The following is a 21,157-nucleotide window of genomic DNA, read 5'->3' as shown; positions in this document are numbered from 1 at the left end:
TTCACGTTCAATGGCTTCAAATGAGGCCACAAGGCCGTCAAAGGGCTTGTCCAGAGCCCCAAAGGAGAGGGAGCACTTACGGGATAGAAGTCCTTAACATTAGCTACTGTCCCTGCCAGGATCCAATGCAAAAGTTTATTGGCCTTGTCAAGAAAACAACGCAAGAAACAGAAGCAAATGTCTGTTCACAGCGATTCTGCTGCTTCCAACCAGACCTTCCCAAGACCTCCACTTCTCTCCACGTTGTGTCTCAGGATCTGAGGACTGGCAAGGCCATGAGCAACAGTCTAGGCGGTCCCTGCTGTTCAGAGGGAGGAGTGTGAGCCGCAGCTGCGGAGGAGGCGGGGCCCACCGGGCCCCCTGGGGCTCCTCCTGCTCCCCAGCATCAGGGCAAGCCAGGCAGACCACCCGGCAGCAGCGCCCAGCACGACGGCCGGCCTCCAGTCACGCACCCAAACTCCACGCAGTCGGAAGCCCAACACCGACACGGTGCTGATGAGTGATTCGCTAAACCCTATCTGTAGGGACCCTCTGGGACAAGGCTTCCCTCCAGAGGGATGAGGCAGCCTTGACACACGGCTGGAATCCCAAGTGACCGTTCCAGGGGTTCTAAGAGTTTCCTTGACCTCAGTGTACAAAAAACCTGATGAAACAATGATTTTACAGTTAATTTTATTACTTTCAAGTTCTATCTAGTAGTAACTGGCCTGATAAAATGTTTCAGCTAGCAGAGTGATCGTGACAGGATGAAAATAAATTTGTGGTAAAGAGTGTTTCAAAGTCAGTGGAGGGGAGGACGGGGAGGAACAGAGTTTGTCCGTTTAAGAAGTCGTCTGTTTCTTGAGGTCTTCCTACGGGCCAGGTGCTGGGCCATGTCCTGGGAATTCAAGGATGACCGAGGTACCATTCCTCTCCCCGACCAGTGGGATAAAACAGCTTGGGGGTGATGCACTAATAGGGGTATAAAGAGAGAGCTGTGAGACCATCCAGCCAGAATCAAGGCCACCGGAGAGGGGGAGCAATAGCTAATTGTGAAAAGATTTTGCCAGAGGGTGAATTGGTAATATAGTTGTTCCAAGCAGAGGGGCTCCCACCTGCCAAGGCAGAGAGACTTGAACGGGTACAGCCTGTTTCAAAAACACCCAGAGCTGTTGTCTTGGATGATGGCAGGTTGCAGTCCTCTATCAGACAGCCAAACCAATGACTTCCGAATTAAAAATAATAAAAAGCAATCATGGGCAGACAAGTCCAAAGCTTTCGAAATGTGAAACCCAAGAACCATCTATACACTAACTTAGTGTGGTCGCAACTAAGGAAGTGAGAAAGTGTATGCTGAAAATATCCAAAATGTATGAAGCCACATATAGAAAAATATCAAACAAAATACAACCAATGTGAGACCCAAAGCCAGTAGTAAAAGAGTTTATTACTCTTCTATTAGGCTTTTGGGCTGGTGAGCACCTGAACTGCATAGAAACTGCCCAAGGGAATACACATAAAAATGATAATTAGAGTCTTACCACATGTTTTAAGTAGAACAATGGGAAATAAATCTTGCTTATTTTTCAAAATGAATCAATAGGTTCTTTAAATCTCTAACCTCAAAAGAAATATTTTAGAAGTTGTCATTTCTTAAAGTCCTGTAAAAACATCTTAAATCCCAGCTTGTAAGAGGCACACTAGATATAACAACTTTGCCAAAGTTGCTTCCATCACTTAGGAAGACCCTAATTCTCACACACTAGCTCACTGACGCAGTAGAACAATCTTAATTCAAAACCACATCCCAGTGGTTTTACAGAAGCCTGCAGTCTCCAAATTTTCCTGCAACTGGGTTCCCAGGAACCAAGTCAGACAGCAAAACCTAAGAAGAGCAGTGGGATAATCGCTAACTTCATCCTTAGCACACTATTAACTCAGGCACCGATGAGGCTGAATTTCCTTTATGGCCACTAGATGGCGACTACGCATTAGCGAGGTTGGCAAAGTGCGCACTGGACACTTCTTGGGCACCAGCAGAAACTGACAAATGAAATGATTAAGAAAGAAAGCATAATAAAGAGATCTCTGAAATGGATGGTGCACTGCAGGCATTGGCCACTGTTTACCGAAAAAAGGTAAAATCATTCAACTGTGTTTAACAAGCCAACTGCAATCCTGTTAAGCACCTTAACAAATTAAAGCTTTATTACAGAACATTTATTGAGCACCTACTATGTGCCAGGCTGTACATCACATCTAAATGACAATGGCAGTCAAATGTCAAGTGTGTCCTATATTTCTGGCACTATCCAAACAAAACCTCTGTTTAAGGATGTCATTTCCGTAAGAGCTGGTCTGAGGGCTTAGTACACGCCAGCCTCTATTCTAAGCACTTGACGTTATGTATCAGTTCACTTTGTTTTTATGAATAAACGTCTGGATTAGGCTCTATTAAAATTATAATATTACACATGAGGAAACGGAGGCACAGCAAGATTAAACAATTTGCTTGAGACCTTAGCTAGCGAGCAGCTGAGATTTAAACCCAAGCCCTTTGGCTGCACTGCTCTCTACAGCCTCATAAAATGACAACAGCTCAGGTACCAGACAAAACAAATCACTGTTAACCAGCACAGCAGTGAGTATGACCTCAAAAGGAATAAGGGGGAAGTCAGGTCTATAGAAAGAGGGTAATCAAGAAAAGCTTCATGAAGGAGAAGGAATCTGAGTTAGAAATTAAAGGAGGGCATCTCAGATGTACTGAGACCACAGGAAGGTATTTGGGGGACAGGAATAAACTGATTTAGTGTCCCATCTTGAGACAGTTACAGTATTGTCCCTATTTCACAGATCTGAAACCCAGAGATTTTTTAAATGAAAAAGAATTCCTCCCCCACCCCAATTTTTCTGACCTTAATTTTCTAAATATATTAGAAGATGGTTTTATTTTGTTGTTTAATGAGAAAAGGAGAAAACTTTCCCCCAATTATTTCAAGTCTCTACATTTCTGTGGAGACTCAGAAAAGTTAAATAACTTGTTTAAGGCCTGGGAACTAATTGGCAATGAAGGAGAAACCAGAACCAGGTGAACTTGCTGTGCTCTAGAGGAACACTTTCCGCCCTTCCGTATGGGGGGTGGGGGTGGGAAGCAGTCGAGAGGAAGAACATTCCAGGCCATGAACACAGCAGAAGCAAAACCACGGACAGAGACAGGCACGGGCTTGCTTACTGCAGAGCTAGAGCCCACGGCTGGAGAGTGCTGGGAATTCACACGGGATCCCGACAGCAAAGTCTCACTAAGGACGGATCACAGCCCAGGATGGGGGCCCGTGGGCTTGATTCTTGGACCATGCTGTGGCACCACAAAAGGCACACGCTGAGAACTTGGGGCTGACGAGCCCATCGAAGCAGAGGGAGGACACAGGAGTCAGAGTGCCTGGCCCAGAGGCCAGTCAAGCATCTCCTCCAAGAGTCCATGCAGGTCTGGACTGGACCAAGGTGGAGCCTGAAACGGGCACGAAATGGGCAAATCTGAACCATTTCAAGTGACTCAGTGAGGCAGAAAGGAAACATCCACTGAATGAGTCTCCCCAGAAAAGGGCTGATGAACTGAATGGTTGAAATTCAACAACAATTCCTTCCTGATTCAACATTTGTTGTTGAAATTCTTCCTGAGGTAACGTTAGACAGAAAACCCCAAATACATCACTTGACCAAGTAAAGCAACGATAACAAAAGAATTTCCTGTGATTAAACAATACCATGTTGTGACCTCACATATGCCATGAACTCATTTATCCACAGAAATCAGACAACAGATCTTCCTCTCTCACGGGTCTCTCTGTTCATTTGTTTTCATGACAATCTGTGTTTCTCTTTCCAATTCGGAGTCTGTGAGCTTGTGGTAGGTATTACCCCACTACAATGAGACCCTGGAAAATTAGGCTGGGAGAATAAACGCAGGATAATCTGAGCACAACTGCTGATGATTTTACAACCTACCTATAATTAATAGCTGATAACTTAAGAAAACTATTCCCAGCTGATAGAGACCGGTAGCTCACAGACCTCTCACCTAGGCTTTCTTTCTGTGCTTCCTAGTTTTCTCCAGGATGTTATTAAAGGTTCTCTAGGATACTTCCAATTTGGGAAAAACTGTTACAAACTGTTATACATAAAAACTGTTATGTCTCCCTACTCATCATCAGCCTTCTCTCCCTTAAAGTGTTATTAACTAAAACTTGCCTAACTCAAATTGGTACCATCTCATTTACTTAGTCTAACATACATTTCCAATAATCGATTTTATAGATACAAACCCCTGACTACATTTTACGTGAGCGGACAAGCTGAAAATAGGTATCCAAAATATCTCAGGAAAACTTTAAAGTTCTGCTGTATAAAACATTTATGTTTTAAGACTACCAACATATATTTGTTCTCGCACGTCAAGAGTAATTTAGAAAGCGGTATCCATACACCTGAATTACCAAACGGACATGTAATCCCAAAGCCAGTTTTTAAAAAGCTGGTGCCGGGTTTTTTTTGTTTTAAAGTAGCCCTACAAAAGTATACAAAACAGCAACAATAATGTATTTGAAACTATCAGAATTGGGATGAATGGATGGAAATACACACACACACACAATTCTGAACAAGTGGCATTTTTTTATTATACAACTATTACTAAAGTAGATGCTTGCCTTGTTAAGGGGACTAAGAGGCTGCGGCGTGACATTAAAAAATAAAGTTTCAAACCTCCCTCCCCTAAGAACTTTCTGGACTAGGAACAGAATACTTTCTCAAGTCTTTAAAATACAAACACTTAAATTAAAAAAAAAATGTAAGACTCTCAGACTATCACAATGTGAACAATTTAGAGAAGGCATAGCTATCTCTGCCGCGTGTGCTGGCACCGGGCTTATGCATACGGGTCTTCCCTAGGTGGCTAGTCACCAATCTATTTCAAAGAAAGTGTGGGCTTTAAAACCGTCAGCCATCATGCGTGGGACACTCAGCTCCACGGACACATCCCCAGCGACTGACCAGGTAGCCATCACCAGCACTAACCAAGGAGAGGACAAATATGAGAATAAAGGCAATCCCGCATCCCTACCTACCTTTTCCCATCACAAGTAACAGCAACAATACACCGTAAAAGTTACTGCAATTGTAGGCATTCATCCCTCATCGTAAAAGAAACTACTTTCTCTTGTGTTCCAGTAAAATCTGAATAGCAACCTATACGTTTAAAAATTCTTCTAGTCCAGGGCAGAAAAAAGAAAGAAAAATGAAAGCCTTGTTTACTAGCTTGTTTCTTTAGTGTTTTAAACAAACATAGCAAGTAATTTCTATGGTTTGACTCATTTAAAAACATATGTAGGATAGTTCATGATATCAGAAAGAATTTTTAAACTTAAAGAACTGAGTCCAATAAGTACTCAACATGTATTTATTGAGGAAAAGAGAGTGAAAACTATTTCTCAATTCAAGTAAAGAAATATCAATATTTCCTTCATATTTTGAAATTAATTTCATACGCCCTAAGTGAAGCTGGCATAAGTGGAAAAAGTAGGGAAATCTTCAAAACTGGTATTTGGAACTTTACAACATGAGTAAAACTGATGATTTAAAAACAGCAAACAACAAAAGAATAGAAAACAATTTAGTCTTCAAAGTTCAAATGTCTCAAAATCAAAGACATCGTTAATATTCTGAGTAAAATATAACCAAAACAATTTCACAAAAGAAAGGAACTTCATCACGCCCAGGGAATGTGCACCTATTGAGATAACAACCTAACTTGTTTTTTAAGATCTTCTGCTTACCAACCATTTTACACCAAACATATGCCCTCTCCTCAGAGCAAATCAGTTCTTTCCAGATCCTTCCGGCCTGGGGTGAGGGTGGCACTTATTTCAAAGTTTTAATCTTTCCAAATACTGCAAATCCTCCCCAAATGTCAACAGGTCTCAATGTGCAAAAACACTGGGACTGTTATTCCCTGCCCCCCCCCCCCACCTTTGTTTAAGCCAAATAACTTCTTTACAAATAACTGCAAAAGTTCCTCTTGATAAGTGGATGCCAAACACCATTTTCAAGGAGAGGTCAGAGTGCTTCATTCATAATTCAACTTGTTGTCTTTAAAGCGTTCAGAATTTTCCTTCAGAACATCTCAGAGAAATCAAGAAACTATATCCCCAGCACGTGTGCAACTATTATATATTTAGTACAATTGAGAGGCATGCATCTCTTGGATTCAGATAGCACCTGTCATAAGTTGGCGAAGAACAGCAGTTCTAAGCAAGTTGGCCTGCGGGCACAAATACCTCTTCTATGAACTAGGGTTGATTTTTAAGTGAGTTTTGAAAACAAATCGAAAAAAAATCACAACCCAGAGAGAAACATGGCTTGGACATTTTACAATTAAAAAACATTTCAAGATTTAATTGCCTCAGTCTTATTCTTACCCCTTCACACTTTTAAAAGCTGCAAAGTATTTTAAATTAAATAAGGCCTTACAATTATGAAAGTTCCCTAAAGGTTTCCAGAAAGCTAACTAAGCAATGCGTAAACCTAGAAAAGGTTTAAAAGAAGTCCCACCTTACTTACAACTCAAAACATGCCATGTAACATTCACACACACACCTGTAAGTCCTACAAAAGTTTTGGCAAATGGTAACTACCACACTGTCCATTTTTAATTACCACTGTCATAACCAATGTTATAAAGAAGGCAGCGCAGCTGATGGAGATGGATGACTGTCTCGTGTATGTCACAGCCTGCCCGCGACAATGCAAGGAGGGAAGGTATTAATAAGGCAAGCGGTACCACACAGGCCTTCAGAATATCAACAACATTGATTTGCTTCCTATCTTAAGTCTACAGAAATTTTTTAAAAGGCCTTTAAAACTTTGTTTGAGAACTGTGTACCCTGTGCTGAGTCTGAAAAAGATCTGAATTTTCAAACAACTTTGTTTCACGCAGTATTATATAAAATGCCTCAAGGACAAAGTGAAGTTCTCTTTCTCTGCAGACTCAGACATCACTTAACGCAGGGTCCAGCTTCTATACAGCAGGTGCTCAATAAGTGCTGGCTGGATTCAGTTGCTTCTTACAGCACATTCTTACAAAACAAATGAAACCAGATTTAAAAGGAAGCTACTGTCCCTTGAGGGCTCTCCTTGGCAAAACTCGAAGGCAACAAGTGAAAATGATACAGTTGATATTCATTACTGCCCTGATATGCAACAATAAAATGGACAGGAAACATTTTTGTTAGTAAACTGAGCCTTAGACAAAGACCAAAAAACAAATGTAAACAACAATTATTCTTTAGGTCTTTTCCTATTAAACGGCCAAGGTAAATTTGGATAAAGGCAGAACAGTTTGAAAACAAAAATGCCTTTGCTACGTTTTTAAATCTTTTGTTCAACAAGAAATTTTAATTAAAAAAATAATCATCACTGTATGCCTGAAAAACCTGCTGTATCCAACAAAGATTCTCTTTCCTGCTCAGATTCTGGAGCTATTTAAGAAATAAAATAAGCAACCAAGGAAAAAAAAAAAAAGCCCAAGGCATTAAAATGAACAGTTCTTCCTCAGTTTTTACTGCCAGCGTGGTTAACATGAGATATCAAAAAAGATGGTGGAAATTCTTTATCATTTTAAAACATTATTTCTTTGTTGGAAAACATGTAAGAAAACTGGTATCCAAAATGCCATCCAGACTCGGCCCCTAAACTCTAATCTTGGAAAGACCAACATCGTTTCAGATTCAGTTAAGGATTTTACCGCCACAAATCTGACTTTTACCACTAGCACTTGCGTTGGTTTAACCCAGCCCCTTAATCCTTAATGTGAGCTATGTCTAACTAAGATTCTTTTTTCCTTTCGGTCCTTTTCCCCTATGCCACTGAATCTCTGCTGTTATAGCTTCAGTGATCCATTTGTAGTTCATGGATATGAAAAACTCCATAAATTAAAAAAGAGAGAGAGACATCAACCTGCTGAACAAACTTAATTTTAATCTAGATTCTATGTTCAAAGTAACACAATGCATTCTTTCAACCTTAGCATATTTCTTTAAAAAATAAAACAGCTTTATTGGGATATAATTCATTTACCATAAAAGTCACTAATTTAAAGTTTATAATTCAATGGTTTTTAGTATTTTCAGTAAGTTGTGCAACCATCGCCACAATCTAATTTTAGAATATTTTCATCACCCCAAAAAGAAACCCATACCCATTAGCAGTCACTCCGCCCCACCTCCCCCTCCAGTCCTATGCAACCACTAATCTACATTCTGTCTCTATGGATTTGCTTACTCTGGACTTCATATAAATGGAATCATACAATATGTGGTCTTTTGTGACTGACTTCTTTCACTTAGCATGATGTTTTTGAGGCTCTCCCAGTCAACCTTAGCATATTTCTTAATGCTGGACTTTTTATCCTTCTGACAAATCAAACATATAACCTTTTAAACTTCAAACCCACGCCCCACCCCCTGACAAAAGTACTGTTTGCTTGCTATTTCTCTCTAGAGAGGCTAAACTATAATTTGCTATTTAGGTTCTTTCCAAACTTCTTATTCTGGATTCTTCTCCTGGTAATAAAACAACAACTTCTTTTAACACCAACCTTTCACATACCTACATTTCTCTGACAATAGGATATGATTGTGCCTGGGGCAGAACTATGACTGAATCTTTTTAATGAGATGGCCGCAATACGTTTAAAGTGCACACTTTTTTTTTTTTAAGAAAAGCATCATATTATTTGGCTATCACTCCTAACTCCCAAAGCTCCCTGTTTCAGATCCACCATTCATAGTACATTGATATAAAACAGCCTGTATGACTTCATCTGCTTCAAAACTTCTAGATTTTCTAAGTTAAAGATTTTAAAAATCACCCCTACTGCTATCACACTCTGAGAGAAAACACTAATCCCTAAATAGGCCAATGCAATAGTAATCAACAGCACCTCAACCTTTATTACATTATACTAGACAGTCAAAAGAATGCTGGTCTCTGATAGGACCCAGTGGTTTATGTCTATCAGAACTAACCATTCCAGCACCTTTTGGACTAAGACCTGAACACACGCTGACAATGAGCATATCATTTACTCCTGAAAACTTCCAAGCTGTAGGGAGGGGCAGGTAGTAAGTTAGAACTCCAACAAACCATAATCGGGATTGGGATGCCTTCTGGCCATCCATCAAGTTTTCAGAAACCAACCATTTTCAAGGGATCCCTGAGCAAAGCTTTGGCATCTTGGATTACATTAAAATGCCCCCTCCCCTCCTGCCTGTTTTCTCAAGGAAAAAAAAACCACATTTCACAAAGAATATTTTTCACGAAGAACTCCAAACAAGACATCCTACTTTAAAATGCCGGAGTCCTGCATCGGAGAAGCAAGGCCATCCCTGCTGTTGTGAATTTCAGAACCTACTAACATCAAACAATAAAACCAGAGACAGGACACAGCTCAACACCATGCTGTAATAAAGTGGATTAACTCTCCTGTGTCTCCTAAACTATATTTAGCTTTTAAAAGCTAGAAACCCTCCTCTGTCCCCCTGAAACACCATCTGTGATCCTTAGAAGGGAGCCGAAAGCCTTTCGCCCAATCCAGCGTTTGGAAAGTTTAGAAAACAAAGAGCAGGAGAGCTCAGATTTGTGGACTCAATCTGAGTCTTACTCCATGCAGTAAACACGCTAATTCTATAAAAATCTGCTCTTACTCCATCATGGACTCATTTCTCACAAAACGTTTAAGAAGGGGTTGTTTATGCGAACAGCCTTTCCGAATTGCCCCAAAGATGGGGCCAGACAGCCCCCGCTGCCTCCCTATTCTCCCCCTCGTTCTTCAAGGCTCAGTCGTGATTTTTCAAAGTTAATTGGCACCACCTGCATACCCTCGGCAACCATTACTCACCAACACGCCCTCGCCGTTCCTAGCTAGCCCCAGCGCTGTGACTGCATTTAAACTTTAATCGTGTTCAAGGTCCCCTGCCACCGCGAATGTACCAGTAAGCCTCACTTTAGGGTTCTGAGAAGAACAGGACCCCCTCCTTTCCTGCCTCCACACACCACGGGGCCCTAAACTCTCACCTCCCCCCCCCCGCACTTCCCTACCCCTACCCGACACTCCCAAAACAAAAGCTATCAGATTGCAAGCAACAGCGCGTGGAGCCATACCGCTTATTACCCACGTACAAAGGAAGTGCGGGGCACAGGGGCAGGGAGTGCAACAAAACTCGGGCCACCAAACCACCGGCAGGGCTCGGCGCTCGCAAAACAAAACACCCTCCCCCGCACCTCCGCCGCAGATCCTGCTGCCCCTTAAACCACGACTCACGGCACCTCTCGCCAGGGCCAGGCGGCTCGGTGTCCCCGAGCGGCCGTGTGGCTGCAGCTACGGCCCCGCGTTGCGAGCACGTGTGTGGAAATGCAAGTCGGCTCCGACCACACACCCACTCCCGCACACTCGGATGCTGCCCTACCACCCCCCAGCCCCGCCAGGGGGAGGAGAGCGTCCACGGGCCGGTAGAAACTGGGCGAAGGTCCGAGAACCCTTCGAACTGGGGGTCCGGACGCGCTCCCCGGAAGAGCCCGACTGATGCAGGGCCCCCGACCTCGCACTTTTCCAGGGGCTTCATGGAGGGGTTGGGGAGTCTAGCGGGAACACTCCCCGCACCCCCGTGCCGCACAGAGCAGCCCCGAGAAGCCAGGGACACGCGACCCGCCGCGGATCCGGCGAAAGCGACAGGGAAGGCCAGGCACCCAAACAGCCCAAGGGGCAGAGCGCGTTGGGCGACAGGAGGCCGCGCTGGAATGTCTGGAAACCCGTCCTGGGGCTGCGGGGCCTCTTCGCCGGGCACCTCCCCCCGGGCACCTTGCGCCCCAAGGCCGGGGGGGCTGCCCGCTCCCGCCACCGAGTGTGCCTCAGCCGCGAGGGCACCGCGCGAGCTGTCACTGCCGCCTGCGCGCTGCGCGGGGACCAGCGCCGCGTGCGGGGCGGCCCCGCGCGCCGGGAGGGGCGCGAAATGCGGGGGGCCGGGCGCGAACTTCCGCGCTGGAGCCCCAGCGCCCGGCCCGGGCGGCCGCGGGCCGCCCGAGAGTGAGCGCTGCGCTGACGGGCGGCCCCCGGGGCAGGGCTCTCGGGACAGCGAAAAAGAAAGCCACCGAGGCCCTTCCCGCGCAGGGATGCGCTGAGCTGGTGCCCGCGGGGCTCCAAACTCACGAGCCTGGGCCCGGGGCCCCTCCGGCCTTCCGGCCGAGCCCCTCGGCGCCCCGCCCCTCGGCTCCGGAGCCCGGGAGCCCGACAGCTGCGACGGTGGCAACTCGGGTTTCGCAAACAGGGCGCAGCCCCTCGGAGGAAAAGTTCCCGCAGTGGCCGCGGGCGGCGGGCACATACTCACTTTCTCCACTCGTTGGCCAGAGCGAGAGCGCGGCGGAGAAAAACAGGAGCCCCCACAGCGAGGTCGGGGACCCTCCTCCGGAGCCAGACTTCATTCCTTTTATTTGGGACGAAATTCCCCTTTCTCAAAAATAAAGGGGTGGGGGGGAGGAGAAAGAAAAAGTCGCGAACTCAGTCTTCGCCCTCCCCCCCTCCAAAAACAAGGGCGAGGGCACCAGTCCTCCAAAGGCGGCACCGGCCGGGGGTCCGCGGGGCTGCGCGGACGGGGCGGGCGGCGGCGCGGGGCGGCCACTCAGCGCCGGCAGCCGCGGCCCAGGGCTCGGCGGAGTCGGGAACCCGAGGCGCGCCGGGGCGGGCTGTCGGCGTCGTCAGCCTCCATTTTCAAACCCAGAGAGGCAGGAGGGAGGAAAAAAACTGCAAAGAAAGGGGGCAAAGCCCAATCCGTCTCGGCGAGGAAAAACAAACCCGAGCCCAGACTGAGGGGGAGGCGGTCCGACGCCCGAGCCTCCGCGGCGGGAGGGCGCGACGCAGTTGGCGAGATTGCCCCGAAGTCCGGGTCGCGGGCGAGGCCGGCCGGGGGCAGAATGCGGAGTAAAAATGAATGAGCGGCTCCCCCTCCTCCTCCTCGGGGCTCCGCTCGCCACCGCCGCCGCCGCCGCCTCCCTCAGCGCCGCCGCGAGCTCCTTCCCAAATCCAGGGCGCACACAAAGCGGCGGGCCGACCGCGCCGCGCTCAGCACTCCCGCCGCGCCGCCCGGGCTCCGCGCCGCCGCCGCCGCCGCCGCCCGCCCCGCGCCGGCCCCCGCCCGCCGCCGGCTCCGCGCGGGGGCTCCGGCGCGCTGAAGGTCAAAGCCGAGGCGCGCGGCGCGCCGTGGAGCTCCCCTCGCGCGGGAGGGGCGTGGAGGGCCCGGGGAGCGGGGCCGAGGGTCTGCAGGCTCCGGGCACGGGCGCGCCGGGGGTGGGGGGGCAGGCTCGCTGGCGGCGTCCCTCTGCCTCGCTCGCCTCTCGAGTTCGCCTGGTGCGCTCGCTCCTCCTCGGGTTATTTTTTTTAGGTTTTTTTTTTTTCCTCTTTTTTTTTTTCTTTTTTTTTTTTTTCCGCTCAGCAGAGTTAATGCTGGTAAACAAGAGCCTCAGCCTCGCCGCTGCCGCCGCCGCCGCCGCTGCCACACACTGGGGGCTCGCGCGCGCGCGCTCTCGGGCCCGCGCACACGCGCCCGCGCGCACCCCGGAGCGGCCACCGCCGCAGCCGCGGCGCGCGGAGGGCCCGGCCCAGGCCGGCGCGCGCCAAGAGCCGGAGCCCGGGATCGCAGGGACGTGCGGAGCGGAGCCCCCCGGGCGTGGGAGGTGAAGCTGCGAAGAGACGCCCCCGCCCCGCCCCCCCACCCCCGGCCGCGCGGGCAAACACGCGCGCGCGCGCACCCCGCACGCTCTCGCCCCCACCCGCACTGCGCCGGCCACCCCGCACGCGCTCTCCCCTCCCGCAGGACTCCAAAAACAATGCCCCCGGCGCCGGCTCGGGCTCGGCGGAGGCGCGGGCCGGGGCGGGGAGGACGCGCTGCGGCGTAAGTGGGCGGGGAGCGCGGGGCCCGGGAGGTTCATTGAAAACAACAACAGCCCGGCTGGGAAGCGCGCTTCCCGGGTTCTTGAAAAGCTTCATTGTTTCTTGCAGCTGTTGCAAAATAAATAAATAAGTGCGTGCATGCGGCATTTTTTCGCAGCCTGCCGGCAAGCTCGGACGTGGCGGGAGGGGCACACCTAGGAGAAAGGAGACCCCCCCCACCCACCCCACTCCACTCCACCCCACCCCGGGCGACTGAGCGGGCACTCTCGCGCACGGCTGTAGGCGGCCGCGGCGCCGCCACGGGGGAGCCCACGGCTCCAGGGCTCGCGGGCCGCTGGCGGGAAGGGCGCGGCTCGGCCGCCCCAGGAGCGAGGGGAGACGGCCCGCGGGGGCCCCGCACCGGGGAAGTGGGGGGGGGGCGGGGGACCGCCCCAGACAGGCTGCCCCTCGTGCCCGGGGCGCGTCCCCGCGGCTGCCGCCAGGGGGCGCGGCGGCAGGAGCCGGGGAAAGGGCTGGCCCGCCGAGTGTCGCCTCCCTCCCTCCCTCCGGGAGAGGAAATATGGGGGCCCGGGATGGGGGCCGGCCGGCCGGCCGGGCCTCTGAGACCCGCGGCGGGTCCGGGAAGATCGTCGCGGGCTCGCGCTTCTCCTGGCTTCCCCACGTGGGCGGCCGCGGGGAGCGGCCAGGGCGCGCGCACGGTGCGGGCTGCGGGGGCCCCCCGAGGCTAGGGGGGCGTGTCGAGGAGGGGGAGGAGGGGAGGGGGTCCCCGAGGAAGGGGTGTGGGGGGGGCCGGGGCCGAGACGCGGCTCCCGGGGTGGGTCCGCCGCGCGCGAGCACGAGGAGCGGTCGCGGCGGAAACCCACCCGCACCTGCCCCGGGTCCTCCCCGGCACGTCTCTCCCGCCGCCTGCGCTCCGTAAGTGACGGGAAACGAGCGCCAGCCCGGTCTCCTCTGCGGTTGCCCTGACGGTGCCCGCGGAGAGGCTTCCCCGAGGCGGCACTGCCCTAGGGCCGCCAGCGCCTGCACCAGTGCTGCGAGACCGGGTCCTCAAAGCGGGAGGCAGCCCGGCAGAGGCGGGAGAGAGGAGTTTGCAGTACGTGGACTTTCAAAAATAGTCATTGGACCACGTGTCGCCTTTCATGTGGTCCGGTTTCAGGGCTCAGGCTAATTGATGTCGATACTAAGTAAGAAGAAGCTGGCTAATAAAAGAGTGGTGAACGTCGAGATGGGGTGGAAGTGTTGGTCTCAATCAGGCTGTCTGGTAAGAGGGCATCTGCTCTCAGGGAAAGTAGGTTTCCTTTTTTACTCTAATTGTAAAAGATTTCCGCGCTGCGTTATGCATGCCATCGTTCGTAAATAATTTTTTACGTTAAGAGCTGAAAACAAGTTAAAAGCTATCCTCGTGGAAACCTAGCCCTTTTCCCCCTAGGTTTATTCCCTAGATCATTTTTCCTCTTGGAAATTTTTAGCTCCATTCAGGGAGTCAGTTGGATAGAAGGGAAATAAATATTCTTTTTACTTAAGAAAGTCATTTATATGGGATTGTTTTGTTTAACCGAAATTCAGCTTAATTTTTAAATAAAATGTTCCAGTTTTAGATATTCCCGGGTATTAACAAAGAAAGAAGCATATTTGAATCTTTAAAAAGAAATTTAAATTTAGCATGTATCATTTTAAAAGTAGGCACTACCATATGAATAATTAAAATTTGGTCTACTAATTTTTAAATATTTTTTCAGACAATTCCCTGCGTGAGGTTGGTCTTGATGCCTACAGATCTGTTCTGCAATTAAATGTAAAAGAATATCAATATTATATTTTCATTATATTTAGTATTCAGAATTTTGTAATACATACTTGTAAATTAAGACAAAAGTTGAGAGCTCATTTTTTAAATGAATGATGTTAATATAAAATCTTTAAATACTACACAATATGTTTTTAGTATTAGTAAATTCATTCAGTTGTCCCTGAGAACATAAGGGGATATATGGAATAAAGAGAAATGCATACAGTTATTTAAATTGCAGGGTTTTTTTTTTTAACTAAAATGAGTTTTAATTTGTGATTTTTTAAAAATTTTTTTCCTAAAGTACTAGGACGTCAATAAGATTAAATTATTTTAGACAGTGAAGTTAGATGTTTTTTATCATATACCTTAATATTTAGAAAAAGAGAATCAAAATTTAGGTTGCCTTTCAGCTCTACCTTGATTACACAGACAAAGAAAGTGATTTGTATTTTCTTCAATTATTACATTCTGCATACCAAAATCAAACTTATTTTCTCAACCTTGGAAATAAAATCAGGTAGTAAAACATTAATTGGAGTCTTTGCTTTACAACTGCACTGCCGATGCGTCACACATTTTGTTTTATGCAGTTTTCCCCAGGTATGTTATAAATTGCCCTTATTTTGGAACTGAAACTGATTGCTCGTTTTCACTTTATAACAACTGCTTGTTTGAAAAGAGTTGTATGTCAAATTACTGTGCTAAATGTACCAGATCCACCCCCCTCAAATGTAATATATACCAAGTGAAAAATATGAGAAACAGCACAAATGACTGTCGACAACTAATACAATATATTGTGGTATATTCCCAGAAAGGAATGTCATTCAACAGCAAGTGAATAACTACAGCCACATACAACATGAGCAGATCTTTGAAACACAATGTTAAGTAAAGAAATGCAAGTTCCAAAAAACGATACACATAATACCATTTTGATAAAGCTCTTCAAAGCAGGGAGAACAAAAACTATGAGGCAAAATATAAAGCAAGATAATTAAATACATGATAAAATATTTTTATTTTGTTTTGTTTTGCTTTTGTCTTTGTCTTAGCAAGAGGATTCATAAAGAGCACAAACTCCAGATCCTGGTTACTTCCGGGAGGAGGTGGGAAGAACCCCAAAGGCACATGCAATGTTCTTGGAAATACGTTCATCCTTGGATGGGGTGGTATATTTACAGATTTCCATTTTATAATTATGCTTATAACTAACACATATGTTACACATATTTTTGAATATATAAAATATTATAGAAGATAATAAAGAAACAATGGGAGAGATTCATGAAAGAGATCATCCCAGGTTTCCAATATGATTCTTCCAGATTCCAAGCTGTTTGTATAAACAAATCAGAAGTATTAAAGAACCACTAAAATTGTATAGTTAATCAAGGTCTCATCCTTAAGGATGTATTTCAAAGAATAGGTACCCATATCCTATCAATGTAATTCAAGACAAAAACAAATCATGAAACAAAAAATGTCAAAGAATTCACTTCATAGGTATCAGGTTCATTAATTCAGAGTGCATTATGTAAACTGTCTGGCAGTTTCCTATAAGGTTAAGTAAACATACACCTAACTCATGATCCAGCAATTCTACACCTAGCTATTTAAGCAAAAGAAATGAAAATATATCCACAAAGAGACCTGTAATGGGAATGTTGACAGTTGCTTTATTCATAATAGCAAAAAACTGGAAACAACCCAAATGTACCTCAACAGGGAAAAGGACAAACAAATCATGATATATCCATTAACACAATACTGCTTACCAATAAAAAGTAATGAACTATTAATACAAAAATATAGATGAGCCTCAAAAGCATAGCCATGTATGCATTCATCAAAAACACATCAAACTGTACACTTAAGATAGATGCACTTCATTGTATGCAATTATATCTGAATTTTAAGTTTTAAAGTGCATTCTGTAATTTAGAAATTTTGCAGCTGTTCTAAAACAGCTCAGCACAATGCTTTCCATTTTTTGCTGTTATGTGAGTTAGTGGAGCTCATCTCCAACCTCCATGCCCACAGCTGTCTACAAATAAATACATTTTCAGAGATACATCTGCCTAAGGTCCCCTGTGAAGGGCTTTAGCTGGGGAAGCCAGCAAGGGGTCTCCACAAAGCAATCCAGGAGCAGGAAAGAGACAAGGGATCTCTAGTTGGTTCCAGTCCCTGTGCAGCCACAGTGATGTGAGTCTCAGTCTCCTTGAGATCTGTTTACACTCAACTTGAGAGGATTTTCTATTTTAGATGTGCACAGATAGCCAGCTCACGGGGCTGTAACTGTGACATTCCTCCATAATACTTTAAAAGCAATGTGAAGGTTTCAGGAAATATTTGGACAGGGACAGCAGGACATCTTTTTGTGACTACTTCCAGAACCGTGTTCCAGTGACACATCAGTAAGGGAAGTTCCTGGAAAACCCAGGCCTTGGCCAGGAGTGACAGGCACCCTTGTGCTTGCCATGGATCCAAGGTGGAGGCTGGAAGGCTTCTGTTTCTGCACAGCCTTCCACAAACTGACACTATACTGAGGGTGTGGGCGTGTTCAACTCCCGCCATGGTAATCTGTGGGAAAGTAAGCAACACTAGGAGGGCTGAACTGGCTCCATCTTTGTCACTTGTCTGTTTCACCCAGTCTCTGAGATGGGTGTGCCGTCTTTACTCCTCTACGAAGTTACCTTTCAATCTTAAGGATCCTTGGCTGGCAGAGAGCACAAAAGATGCTTCTTCATCTTTGAAATGCATCTTAGAAGTACCTGAAAAGTGGGGTTAAATCAAAATTTCTCTTCATGCTGATTAATGCCACCAGCTCCGAGATGTTTTATCAGCAACATGCCAAAAGGAGGCAAGCGGCTCCTTTGCCCTGCCCTGCCCCACTATGCAAAGCTGTGTGATTCTGTGCAGGTCACTTTGCCTGTTTTCTCCTCTGTGAAATCATCACATTGGAGTAGACCTTTCTGCTTCTTAAAATACCACAATTTCTTTATCTGGTTTTTAACTGAGAGCGGTACCTTGGTATCCCATACTATAGCTCCTACCTTTACTTTCTTTGTCAAGTATTGATAATTAACAATCTGTAAATCAATGCACAGGCAACAGAAGCCAGACTCAAGGAATAACTGTTTCCTAACTTGTTTTATTAATGCAAATTTTTCACACATTAGGGTTTCTTAGAGCAGAATACTTTTTTTTCAGCAGTTCTAAATTCCCATGTATATTCTGAGAATATAAGTATGGAAAGACAAGCAAAAATATTGCCACAGCAGGAGCTATGGCAAGTGGCCACAGGTGACCCACAAAAGGAATAATTCCATATTGATCATTGAGAAAGTTCCCGCAAAATGTTCTCTTCTGAATATTAAGTTGTAGTGGAGCCTTATTGTCTAGGATATATTTGTACATTTCTTCAGTTAAAAAAAAATGTAGCAACATCAATGTGTCAGGCTCCTTAATAGCACCAAACTCTGTTGCTGGCCTCATGGACACGCTACAAATAAGTGAGATCTTAAAGTTTTGTAGATGTCTGCTGCTCACCATGTGGAGACCACTCCTGGACAATCAGGTTGTTTACATTAGTCTGTGGGGGACCATTGATCAACAAGAGAACTCCGTACTGACATGGGCAAGAATGGGAAAGGGCTGCTTCCTATATCCCATGGGGAGCGATTAAGACATACAGACATTAAGAGAAGTCTTATGTGACTTCTGTTTTCATATGCCTTGGAAAATGATTATTAGACTTGACCGAGGTGACTCCAATGGGCAGAGCTAACCCAATGGGAAGGAAAGCAGATATCAGTTCTTTTTGAGAATGTTTCTTCTTTTCCAACAGAAAGAAATAACTAGCATTTTCTTGCAGGCTCTGCTTGCAGCACTGCCTTGTGTGGGAAGGAGCTCAGCATCGTAGGAATGCAGAGACTGGATCCACACCTGCTGGGGAAACTTCCAAAGAAGCACTGGATTGACTGAGAGGCCGGCAGGGTAACATCTGAGGTCTTTTCCAATTCCAGGATCACTGGATATTTGGATTCTACTTCTGGGCTTGGATAGCTGTGTATGATGGCCACTGAAGGAGCCTGCCTTTGCTCCAAGTGAATAGTAAATAGCTTCAAAGTTGAAGATATATGAGTTTAATAGGGTATTGTATGTATCATATCATAGAAACTATGATGAAATAGCTCCTGAAAGAGGTCCAAGACCCAGTTCCAATAGGCTGAAAAGTCAAGTTAAAACGTCAAGGTTTGCTTTCAAACCAACCATACTGTGGGAGATGGTTGAGGCAAGTGGAAGTCAGGTCACGGTTAAGATAACTGGTGTGCTTGTGTATCTGACAATAGGCTACATGGGGTGGGGAGTGGGAGTCCTGACTTGTAAAGCGTGCCAATTTTCCTTGTGTAAATATTCTACCATGGCTAATTTAAGCTAATTTAATGTGAGGTCAGCACAGAATTCTGAAGAGATATACAACCAGCTTTTGCAAGACTTTATGCGCCTGCTCCAGTACATCACTGGGTTAAGATATCTGAGAATCTTGTATTACCTTTGTAACAAATTAAATACATATTTGATAAGAAATTTATAAGCAACTCAGTACAAAAAAAAGCCAATAGCTATCAACAGGCAATTCACAGAAGAAACCAGAAGAGCTAATAAGCATGAAAATATACTTAGCAACCTGGTTGGCAAAATTAAGAATTGGACTGTACCAGCTGTTTACAGGGGTGAATGGCAGAATTGAATTCTTAGTCGCTGCTACTGGAAAGATGAATTAGTCCATCCACTTTGGAGAGCAACTTGACAATATCCATAAGGTACCTACCCCACAACCCAGCAATGAGACTCATACAGACTATACCCTAAAAACTTTTGATGTATGCACCCGAAGACACATGTAAGACTGTTCATTGGGAAATTACCCCCCTAACTGTCCTTCAGGGGAAGGATGAAAAATGGTGCATTATTCTTACAATAGGATACTATACAGAGGTCAAAATGAATGAACTAGATATAAGTGATCAACATAGATAAATTTAACAACCAATACTGTGTGAAGGAGCAATTTGCAAAAGTTAAATAACCACATGCTATGGCTTATGTAACTATTAACACAAAAACCATACCTATCTTGTTAATGGAAATATACATATGTAGCCTAAGTATAAAATATGCATGGAAATGATAAATAACAACTTCAGACATTATCTCTGGGAATGAGGAGAGAGAAAAGGGATAGAGAGTAATTTTAACTATATCGGTAACATTATTTTTCTTGAAAAGACAACAGAAATCTGAGGCAAATGGGGCAAAATGTTATAATCTGTTAAACCGAGATGATGGGTACGTGTGTGTCTATTCAATAATTTTTGGAGCTTTTCTTTACACTTGAACTATTTTACAATTTTCATTTGCCTTTTCTTAAATACACTTTTAATTTTACAACATTTTAAATTCACAGAATTTTTGCAAAGAGTACGGAGGGCTCCTGTATACCCCAAACCTAATTTCCTCTATTATTAACATCTTATATTAGTATTGTACATTTGTCACAAGTAATGAACCAATACTGATACATCATTATTAACTAAGGTTCATGCTTTATTTAGATTGCCCCAGTTTTCCCCTAATGTCTATTTCCTGCTCCAGGATCCCAGCTAGGATCCCATATCACATTTGTGTGTTATGTCTCATTGGACTTCTCTTGGCTGTGAGAGCTTCTCAGAGTTTCCTTGTTTCTGTTAATCTTGACAGCTTTGAAAAGTACTGGTCACATATTTTGTAGAATGTCCCTCAACTGGAATTTGTCTGGTGTTTTTCTCATGATCGCTGGGGGTAATGCAGCTGGAATAACGCATCTTGGGGAGGAAGACCACAAAGATCAAGTGCCATGCTTGTCACATCATATCAAGGATACATACAGTCATCCTGACATCACTGTTGATGTTGACCTTGATCACCTGGTTGAGGGAGAATTTATCAATTTTCTCCACTGTTAGTCTTTTCTCCTCTCTCTTTCCATACTGTCCTTTTTGGGGGAAAAAAAGTCACTGTGCTTAAGGTGTAGGAAGTTACGCTACCCCTCCTTCATGGTGGAGTTCCATCATAAATTATTTGGAGTTCTTCTGCATAGGAGGTCTGTCTATCATCCTCATTTATTTCTTTCTTTAGTCATTATTTGTATCAGTATGAACTCATATACTTATTTCATATTTTGGGTTTTACTCCAACACAACTTTGTTTTTCTCAATTTGTTCCAGCTTTGACTATTGGGAGTTCTTTCGGTTGGCTCCTGGGTCCCTTTGACGTACCCCTATCATTGCATTTTGCTGGTTCGCTGAGGTTTTTTTTCTCAGCTCCTTTTTATTTTCTGGCAC

At 45.6% G+C, this 21,157-nt stretch overlaps 1 protein-coding gene across 2 annotated transcripts in view; it reads right to left on the bottom strand.

The window, feature by feature from the left end:
- The window catches only part of IGF1R (insulin like growth factor 1 receptor), a 288,185-nt gene extending 275,280 nt beyond the window's left edge, over window positions 1-12,905 (bottom strand). The window contains exon 1 of one of the 2 annotated variants that reach the window (XM_057723853.1): window positions 11,418-12,905. In XM_057723853.1, the coding sequence (XP_057579836.1) occupies window positions 11,418-11,511 (94 nt within the window). In that variant the 5' untranslated portion in view covers window positions 11,512-12,905. The remainder of the gene's footprint in view (window positions 1-11,417) is intronic. The other variant, XM_057723851.1, reaches the window with a different exon arrangement.
- Between the last annotated feature and the right edge of the window lie 8,252 nt (window positions 12,906-21,157).

This window comes from Hippopotamus amphibius, chromosome 2, assembly GCF_030028045.1.
Source record: "Hippopotamus amphibius kiboko isolate mHipAmp2 chromosome 2, mHipAmp2.hap2, whole genome shotgun sequence".
Classification (NCBI taxonomy): domain Eukaryota; kingdom Metazoa; phylum Chordata; class Mammalia; order Artiodactyla; family Hippopotamidae; genus Hippopotamus; species Hippopotamus amphibius.
Note: the sequence above shows the minus strand (reverse complement) of the source record. Positions and strands in the feature narration are given on the sequence as shown.